This window comes from Mytilus galloprovincialis, chromosome 1 (genome assembly GCF_965363235.1).
Source record: "Mytilus galloprovincialis chromosome 1, xbMytGall1.hap1.1, whole genome shotgun sequence".
NCBI lineage: Eukaryota > Metazoa > Mollusca > Bivalvia > Mytilida > Mytilidae > Mytilus > Mytilus galloprovincialis.
The window spans coordinates 117,729,655-117,740,380 of NC_134838.1; the positions used below are offsets into that span (position 1 = coordinate 117,729,655).

Below are 10,726 nucleotides of genomic sequence, written 5' to 3' on the forward strand. Positions count from 1 at the left end.
TTTAGCGGTATATTTATAATTGCCTTAAAACTCGAAGTTTGGTTAGCCAAAAAACCAGGTCAACCCACAATTTTTTTCTTAAAATGTCCTGTTCTAAGTCAGGAAAATGGCAGTTGTTATTTAATAGTTCGTTTCTATGTATGTTGCATTGTCGTTTGTTTTTGTTGCACTTTGCTTTTGTTTCGTTGTTTTTCTCTTTACATAGTTGATGTGTTTCCCTCGGTCTTAGTTTGTTACTCGAATTTGTTTTTTCTCAATCGATTTGTTAATTTTGAATAGCGGTATACTACTGTTGCCTTTATTTTACATAATAGTTATTCTAAACTGTTATATTAGCATGATCGTCTTCATTTCAGTCAAGCTGCAATAATCTGAACTGTAGTTACGACAGTGGTGATTGCTTAACAAATAACAACACATGGAGTAAATGTACTGATGCAGCCAGATGTCAAACTAGCTTTTATATTGATACATGTGATACTGTATGTAACAAGGAACCGTGTTTATACGACCAGCTTAAATGTAAGCTTTAATTCAGAATTGACGGTTTCGCTTCCTGCTTGAATGAATGGGGAAATGGCGATTGTAATAATACATGCAATAGTGTAGAGTGTGGATATGATGGGAACGACTGTAATGTTGTCGGCAGAACTGTATCCGGTACCATATTAGTTTATGCTAAATCAGTTATGCCACTACCAATCGACACGGTAAGGTTCAATGGGTTCTGCTTGAGTCTAGCAACACGGACTATTGTATATATGAAATTACAATGAAACAGTTCCAGAAGTTGAATCTTTAGGCGATCCTGGGTAAGTACCGTAAATTCATGTATTCATAAATAGTTTGTAGCGTTCTGCATAGGCGTCTCATGTTATCCATAAATAAAGGCTATACCCAGGTTAGGGGGAGGGTTGGGATCCCGCTTACATGTTTGACCCCGCCACATTATTTATGTATGTGCCTGTCTCAAGTCAGGAGCCTGTAATTCAGTGGTTGTCGTTTGTTTATGTGTTACATATTTGTTTTTTCTTTCATTTTTTTTACATAAATAAGGCCGTTAGTTTTCTCGTTTGAATTGTTTTACATTGTCTTATCGGGGCCTTTTATAGCTGACTATCCGGTATGGGCTTTGCTCATTGTTGAAGGCCGTACGGTGACCTATAGTTGTTAATGTCTGTGTCATTTTGGTCTTTTGTGGATAGTTGTCTCATTGGCAATCATACCACATCTTCTTTTTTATATAAGAAATCAAACATTTGTAAATCAATTTATTTAAAAAACAAACCCAGTTAAAAAATAAAGACTGAAAAAATTGGATGAACTGAATAAGGAGCTACATCGGGTGCGTCGTCAGAGTGTGCATTCCCTGCTGTGCACAAATTTACCACCTTGCGAATTTACACTGAATAAAACTGACATAATCAGGAATAGGACACAATCAGTAAAATTTACAAATTTACGACTATACTGGTATATAAACATCTAGGACTGCAAAAACATGTAATCCACCAATTGGAAATGTTTGTCAATTGGAATGTTTGTCATTTGTTTAAGTGTTACATATTGGTTTTTTCTTCATTTTTTTGTACATGAATTAAGCCGTTAGTTTTCTCGTTTGAATTGATTTACATTGTCATTTTGGGGCCTTTTATAGCTGAATATGCGGTATAGGCATTGTTCATTGTTAAAGGCTGTACGGTGATCTATAGTTGTTAATTTTGTGTCATTTGGTCTCTTGTAGAGAGTTGTCTCATTGGCAATCATACCACATCTTCTTTTTTTTTTATACATAATTCATATATGTGTATAGATATATGTATTATGAAAAGTAGGAAAAATGTTAAAATAACTTCTTGTTATGAAAACCCCCTTTGTGATAATCCTCATTTTCTACAAGACTTACAAATCTTTCTATTCAAACTTACAAAATCCAGTGTATTTTGCAGGCTACGAATGTTATACCAAGTCCAGAACACACCAGACTGTAACACAGATAGTCACACAGTATGTTGGAACAGTATGAAACAGTTGGCAATGTACAGTGCCGCTTTCAGCAAAGAGATGAACATTTTGGTACACTCTCTGGATGTTAACGTGACAATAACAAAAGTTGTAGGTAAATACAATCTTTTAACTTTAATAAAGTATTATGATAAGGTGTTTATATTTTCTTGTCGAAATGAAGATATATATATATACAAAAACCACATAAAGCACACGAGAAATTAGAAAATAGCCAGTTTTCATATGTGTTTATAACGTGCAATCATTTGTTTGTTTGTTTCAGCTTGTCAAGACGGTTTCTATGGAGATGACTGTAACCTGCCATGTGATATTAACTGTAAATCTGTTTGTAACCTTTTTGATGGATCGTGTATTGGTGGTTGTCTAGGCAACTTCAGTGGAGATATGTGTCAATCCCTGTGCAGTTCTGATTGTAGACTGGATTGTTCCTCTGGAAGCCTATGTATAAGCGGTGAATGTAATGCGGGGTGCACTGGCGCTGAATTTACAACAGGTAATTGTGTGAAGTCAATCGAGTGCTATTTGGTTGGGTAAAAATGGGTAACGACAGATGTTATTCACTCTGAAAAATAAAATAAAAATACATGTATTACTTATTATTTACTAAGGCAATAAATAAAACAAAATCGGTAAATTCACGGGGCTGACTTTGAATATAATCGTTTTACCATGTGTACACGTATGTCTTTCCATACGTCATACGGTAAAATTCAAAAGAAACAAATTACAATTCCGAGCTTTGTTTAACCACCAAAATGACAAATATAGATGATATTTTGCTTTTAAACTTATTTTTATTCGAGCTTCACTGATGAATCTTTTTCGACGAAACGCGCATCTGGTGTGCAAAATTATAAGCCTGGTTTCTATGATGACTTTATAGATGTAAAACAACAGAAACATTCTTGAGCAAATATATGCATTATTTATAAAACTGATGCTCAATACTCCAAAGGACATAGAACTAGTTTTTTCAAGTACGTTCAACGGCGAACTAGATTTCTTACAGAAGTAACTTATTTTCATTAATGCTGTCGAATTGTAGATTCTTGCATAAATAGTCGATGTAGGGAATCTTCAAGTGGTGGAAAACTAAAAGTATTCTCATTATTACATCTGATTGAAAGAACTTTAGTCCGACAAAACATGAAATACTTAGCAAAATACATAAATAAACAAAATATTAAAACAGAAAACACACATGTGACTCTATAATAGCAGACTTGTCCATGTACTGTTATGCATGATAGTTTATGGCCAAACTTAGTAAAATCATTCTAAATTCCATTTTATTGATAGATTTAACAACACTTACCGTTTCTTGAGGATATTTCTCGTTAAATAATCATGAATTATCGAAATATACGCTGTCAGCCGAAATTCACCCACAGGAACTTACTTTAAATAAATCAAATATGATCAGCAATAACTGTATTTCCTACATGTAGACATTTCAGTTTTAAACTAGAAACTCTGCAAATAACTATTTTCGACAAAAGAGTCGACTTTTCTTTCCTTATTGCTAATTTTCTTTTTTAAACGGTTTTGTTCCTTTGACACCGTTGTACTGAGCTTATTTATCGCAACTCTTTTGCAATGACCGTATCTGATGTTTTGGATTTCAGTGAGCGTAATATATGTATTACTGGTATGTTATTAAGGCAAGGAATTCGTGATCAGAAATTACTTAGAACCTTTACCAAATTCTTCCATATATAGATATATAGATACACATATTTTGTTGGGATGTTTGGCTGTTCCTGTAGAAAACTATTTTAAACGGAATAACATATCATAATTTTACCTTGATGTTGTTAACAATTAGTTTTCTCAATTGATGCCATTTTAATGTAGGTAAAGATAATAACAGGAATAGAAATAACATTTACTAAACATCGACTTCTTGAATAAAAGTAGCTTACAATATCTATAAAAAAAAGACCAATTGGTTTTGTTTAATATTTTACTTAGAATGTAGTGGCGGAACGCATGGATATAACTGTGATCGTACTTGTAGTTTAGGATGCTTGGATGGTAATTGTAACGTATTAGATGGATCATGTTACTGTAGAAGTGGATATAATGGCACTCAATGTGAAATAGGTAAGTGCTACTTATGATACCACATCCATAACCCCTCCTCATGTTACTATAGAAGTGGATATAATGGTATTCAATTTGAAATAGGTAATTGCTACTTATTGAAACCACTATATACATAACCTCTCCTCTGAAAAACTTATGGAATACTGTAAACGACAAGCAAGACATTATTATATTCAATTGTATGTATTTCTAATTATTCTGTTATTAAACAGAATGTACAGATGGCACTTATGGCTTAAACTGTAATGGAACTTGTGGGAACTGTTTGTATGGAGTCTCCTGTGACAAAATGAATGGATCCTGTCTTAATGGTTGCAGTGCTGGGTACTATGGATCTATGTGTACAAACGGTATTGACTATTAACTTAATACATCCAATTTCATTGTTACGAAGTAAAGGTTCGACTTTAATTTGGATGAATGAGTCAAAGTCTTAATAGAAATTGTTTGTAACTAAAAGAAGACAATAACAATCAAAACATAGGAGTAAACAAAGACTAAAAAAACAAAGGACATTTACATCAACAGTTATAAATAAGAAATAAGAAACAACACGAACTCCACTAAAAACCGGGAGTGAAATCAGGTGCTCCGGAAGGGTAAGCATTTCCTGCACCGTATACGGCACCCGTCGTGTTATTTCTTTGTTCAGTTCGGTAATGATGGAAGGTTATTCTGACTGAGAAAGAATATCAGATATGATTTCTGGCAAACTTTTGTCATAATGGGCAATCAGCTCATGATGGCGACCGTAAAATTTCTTAAGTGATGACTTTAATTTGATTGATTCATAGCCCTGTCTTAGCAACTTTTGAGAAAGCAGTATTCCTCTAGAGTAACGTATCAATTGAGACACATATACTCCATATGCTGGTGCCGCTGGGATGTTGCTACACAGAAATGGAAAGTTGAATATAGGAAAATTAAAATCATCACGTTAGTCATAAATTTTGGTATTGAACCTACCATCAGTAGTCATTTCGAGAAAAAGGTCTAAATATGAAGCAGATTTATCTGTGTCGGTAGTATCTTTATTTCAAGTTCACTTGGATATATTAAATGTAAGTGATCACTGAATCTATTATTATTAAGAGACAGTACATCATCAATATACCGAAAGGTGAAATTAAAAGACTGGGTTAATTTCTTTTCTTCTTTCTGTACAAGCCCTTGGATAAATTCTGCTTCATAGGAATACAAAAACAAATCTGCAAGTAGAGGAGCGCAATTGGTACCCATTGGGATTCCAATGGTCTGTTGAAATGTTCACATTAAAAAATTTATTGTAACAGTTATGATTCTGCATCTTAAAAAGTATCTACCAATTACGCCACTTAATTCTATCAATCGCGAAAATAGAAGCCATTGTAGAGATGACGCGATGTCAATTTAGCTCTTGAAAACAGATAAATTTTTCTACATAGAATCATTACCATTTTGAAATGACAAACGTATTTTAAAAGACAAATGTATCTACTAGCTGTTTAGCATCAAGTAATGGACATCTACGCCTTTTTTCAATTACACAAAGGCAACAGTAGTATACCGCTGTGCAAAAGTCATAAATCGATTGAGAGAAAAGAAATCCAGTTTTCAAACTAAAACGGAGAGAAACACATCAACTATAAGAGGAAAACAAAGGAACAACAGGAACACTGAAGTGAAGCAAAAAACAAACGCCGACATACATAGAAACGAACTCTTTGATTAAACTGCCATATTACTGACTTGGTACAGAACCTTTGAAGAAAACTGGCTGAATGAACCTGTTTTTATGATTACACCTCCAACCTATATGAAAAACTACAGAAAACAACAAACATCTTCTATCAACAACAGACAGCACAAACAGTGACTCGCTTATCTAAGAAATATGTTGTCTTGAACTATATACAATTATTTTCACAATACAACTTTTCTAATCGGTTGTCAGGGTTCATTTTCGAAAATATTTCCTGGAAGAGCAGATTAAAAATTTCTGAGGCTGAAGACGAAACACCCTAGTTAATAAACTCAAACAACGAAAATTTTTTTGAAGATATGTATGTTTTAAATCAACTTGTTAATCCTGTCGTCAAAGGCTTTTCGTTACTTTGTATTCAAAATTTGCCTTTCAAACATACATACCCTTGTTATGGCTCATTGAGAAGATAATGTGCTTGACCCGTATATTTTATTTGTTTGGTATTGTGAATTGTAAATGTTATTTTATCAAATTGTAGCCTAAATATACAAAATTAAGAGAATCTAATTAGAGACTGTGTATCAAATATTGTTGCTTAATACGTTTTCAAGACAAAAGAGTCAACTCAAACAAGCTGGAACATAAAATTATATCTGATTATCTCTTTTTGATGATTTTTTTTAGATATTTTCCCAAAAATCTGTTGCTAGGGATGGATATGTAATTCAAATCTTTAAAAAAAAAATTCCTTTTGTTTGTATTTTGTAGAATTTTTACGGTAGAATTTATGCCTTTGCACAAAAAAAATAGGTTCGACTTTTGCTGCTTCAGATTATTTCTAATTAATGCACGTAGCAAATGTTGAATGCTTCAACATTTCAATGATAAGTAATATTACTTTTTGTTTTATCTTCCAGTATGCCTTGATGGAACATATGGTTCTAGTTGTTCAATGAACTGTACACACTGCAAAAATAGCACATGTATCCCAACAACAGGAAACTGCAGAGCAGGTTGCGTAACTGGTTGGACGGGGGAAGACTGCTCAACGGGTATAACTTAAGTAATATGTCCGAGACAATATTAGTTCTTGTCAACTAGGCATATATCTTAAATCCCAAGTGACAAATTCCTTCATTTCATTCATGTTTTGCATTTTCATTAAAAATTTTCTTATATTTCAATCAAATGTTTTGTAAAAAAAACCTTAAAGTGTTTAAATTTGAATTATAATTCATTACACAATTATTTATAAACAAAAGTGTGAAATATCCATATCTTTAAGTCGGTTCAGAATAAGTATTAAGTAGAAAGATATTTTGTAGTCAATCTGTGTTCATGTAGCACAAAGGAAAATAAACTCATCATAGATACCAGGATTAAATTTTGTATTTACGCCAGACGCACGTTTCGTCTACAAAATACTCATCAGTGACGCTCAAATCCAAAAAAGTTAAAAAATACCAAAATGAAGTACGCAATTGAAGAGCATTGAGGAACAAACCTCCTAAAAGTTTTGCCAAATACAGCTAAGGTAATCTATTTCTGAGGTAGAAAAGCCTTAATATTTCTAGAATTCAAAAGTCAACAGTTAATTCAAAACTATGACCATATCAAAATATCTATGATTTATAAATTAAACGTATGGATATAAAATATCATCAAGGTATGCAATTATTATCACCTAATGCTAAGGACAAACATGTCATACATGATGATACATGATGTATGGTTCCTAGTCAAAGTCACAAATATCGCCAATAATGACATTTTTCAGTATAAACGGAGATGTCTTTGATCGTTGCAATATGTCTTTGAGTTTTTTTACTTTTATTATTTCCGATTAACTATTTATGATTTCAGAAATAACAACAATAACATATACATCGAACACTACAACACAAATAACCCTTGCCATTGTTGGTGCTATAGCTGCCTTGTTTGGATGTGGCATTATTGTCTTTGTTCTCGTCTGGTAAGTACATATACTGTTATTAATATTCAATTATATTAAAAACAAACTTAACAGAAAATCACGCTTGAATCCTATTCGTATTGCTTTTCTAAGAAAACAAAGAAATAAATGACGTAAGGGACCGTTCAATATTTATCAGATGGATGAGCCGGTGCAAAAAGGGGCGGGGCAAACATTTTTTTTTTGTGGAAATATTTGGATGGGCAAGAACTTTTTTTTAAATATTTAGTGGATGGGCCAGAACATATTTTATAGGAAAAATTTTGCTATCAATTTTATTGGTTTGTAGGATATTTCTTTTGCAGGCACTCAAAACATGTCTCAACAAACTGGTAGCTTGGTTCATTTCTGTCAATTTTAAGGATTTAATTAAGGAATAAAAAGCTAGAATGTTCTGTTCAGACTATCTTTTAAATTATTTTGACCTTATAGAATACCAAATTGTTTAATAGTTTGGTGTATTGCGGTAAAATTTATGGATTTAAGTAATAGGTAAGAAAAAGAAGCTTAAATTTTTAGATAAGGCTAAATTGAGATAGTGAACTTTAAATTTTTTTCTAACTTTTTCAAATCAACTTGGATTTTCCTAAAACTCTACAGTTATCTCATTTATATATTGATCTTATAGAAAGCCAGGTTGCTTGGTAGTTAGGTGTATTGCTGTTAAATTCATAGATTTAATTAATAGGTAAGAAAAAAAAAGCTCAAATTTTAATTATATAAGTTTAGGCTGAATCTAGATAGTCATCTTTGATTTTTTTTATAACTTTTTTAAATCAACATGGACTTTTATAAAACTCTACAGCTATTTCATTTATATATTGATCTTATAGAATGCCAGGTTGATTGGTAGTTTGGTGTATTGCTGTCATTCTTATGGATTTAATAAAAAGGTTAAAAAAAAAAGCTCAAATTTTCATTTAGGCTATTAAAATCCAGATAGTCATCTTTAAATTTTTTTATAACTTTTTCAAATCAACATGGATTTTCATAAAACTTTACAGCTATTTCATTTATATATTGATCTTATAGAATGCCAGGTTGATTGGTAGTTTTGTGTATTGCTGTCATTCTTATGGATTTAATAAAAAGGTTAAAAAAAAAAGCTCAAATTTTCAGTTTAGGCTATTAAAATCCAGATAGTCATCTTTAAATTTTTTTATAACTTTTTCAAATCAACATGGATTTTCATAAAACTTTACAGCTATTTCATTTATATATTGATCTTATAGAATGCCAGGTTGATTGGTAGTTTTGTGTATTGCTGTCATTCTTATGGATTTAATAAAAAGGTTAAAAAAAAAAAAGCTCAAATTTTCAGTTTAGGCTATTAAAATCCAGATAGTCATCTTTAAATTTTTTTTATAACTTTTTCAAATCAACATGGATTTTCATAAAACTTTACAGCTATTTCATTTATATATTGATCTTATCGAATGCCTAAATGTTTGGTAGTTTGGTGTGTTGCTGTCATTCTTATGGATTTAATAAAAGGTTTAAGAAAAAGCTTAAATTTTCAGTTTTTGGTTATTTCAAGATAGTCATCTTTAATTTTTTTCATAACTTGCATTTTCATAAAACTCTACTGCTATATCATTTTTATATTGATCTTACTGAATGCCAGGCTGTTTAGACCACTTTGGTTTTTTGCTGTCATTTTATGGATTTAGTTAATAGGTTGAAAAAAAGCTACAATTTTAAGTTTAGACTAAGTTCAGATGGTCACCTTTCATTTTTTTTATAACTTTTTCAAATCAACTTAGATTTTCATATAACTGTACAGCTATCTCATTTATATATTGATCTTAAAGAATGCCAGGTTGTTTTATAGTTTTGTGTTAAGCTGTCAAATTTAGGGAATTAATTAATAGGTGAAAAAGGCTGCATCATTAAAGTCAAAAACATGTCTGCCTATATTTTCTAAAAAAGACCATATTAAATTTCTTTTTTGAAAAGAAGAATAGATAAAGAGACATTGATATTTGAACTATAAACAGACTTTTTTTATAGATTTTTTTAGATGGGCAAGGACTTTTTTTCAGAATTTAAAAGGATGGGCAATAACTTTTTTAATGAAACAATATTAAGAATGCACCAGCCCATCCATCTGATAAATATTGAACGGTCCCTAACGTAAATTAGTTTTTAGAAATAACAATCATTAACGTTCATTAAAGAAAATAAAGTCATCTCTGGAAAGTGTTATCTGATTTGAAGAAACATTTATAAATATCTTCTTTATTAATGCATAATCTTGTCGAGTGAGACAGGACTAGCAGCATTTCAGGTTGACTGAATTATATTGAGGCGAAATTATTTTCTTCTTATTTGTGTGAACTGTTAATATGCTACAATTCTTAATGAATCAATTTGAATGATCTAAAATGACAATACTTGTTGGTCTAACTTTAGTCTCCGTCTAAAAGTTAGATATAAAAATACTGAACTCCAAGGAAATTCAAAACAAAAAAGTCCCTAGTCAATGGCAAAATTAGAAGCATACACATCAACTTACATATTCCTGACAGACATTTCCTTATGTAGAAAACTGTATATCAAACTTAGTATTTTATCTAAATTTCTCACTTTTATGACAGTCTATTGTCTTGTCAGCATTTGTTTGTCAGTTCTTTTCTCTGGTATTGCAGTGTCTATTTCTTTTCGACATATTATAGTGGTGTTTTCTTCTTTTTTTCCCTCCCTCGGTTTTTTGGTTGACAGGGTCTTGTGAGGCTAGTATTCCTCGTGAAATAACATTTTCAAAACGTTAATCTCTTTAGTGTTCGGTTTTACACGTGCTTGCATCTTTTGTTTCGCTACTGCTATACAATTGGGAAGTGTGATACTTATAGTTTTGATGTTTACTAGTATTTGATCCATATTTTAGGTAAATTCTGAATATAAGCTTTATTTTTATAATGATTTATTATACA

General features: G+C 31.4%; 1 protein-coding gene across 1 annotated transcript; it reads left to right on the forward strand.

Annotated features, from left to right (window-relative positions):
• Positions 1-4,053: 4,053 nt before the first annotated feature.
• On the forward strand, positions 4,054-6,888 carry LOC143054187 (uncharacterized). The gene is made up of 3 exons (XM_076227106.1): positions 4,054-4,131; positions 4,347-4,484; positions 6,736-6,888. Exons 2-3 carry the CDS (start codon positions 4,424-4,426, stop codon positions 6,879-6,881), a joined length of 207 nt encoding a protein of 68 aa, XP_076083221.1. The 5' UTR covers positions 4,054-4,131; positions 4,347-4,423; the 3' UTR covers positions 6,882-6,888.
• Positions 6,889-10,726: the final 3,838 nt, after the last annotated feature.

What these genes read in the sequence shown, in the direction of transcription:
- LOC143054187 (XM_076227106.1), top strand. Translation starts at nt 4,424, where the DNA reads ATGAATGGATCCTGTCTTAATGGTTGCAGTGCTGGGTACTATGGATCT. An exon ending in TGGATCTATGTGTACAAACG is followed by an intron (nt 4,485 to 6,735) that starts GTATTGACTATT and finishes TTTATCTTCCAG; the next exon opens with TATGCCTTGATGGAACATAT.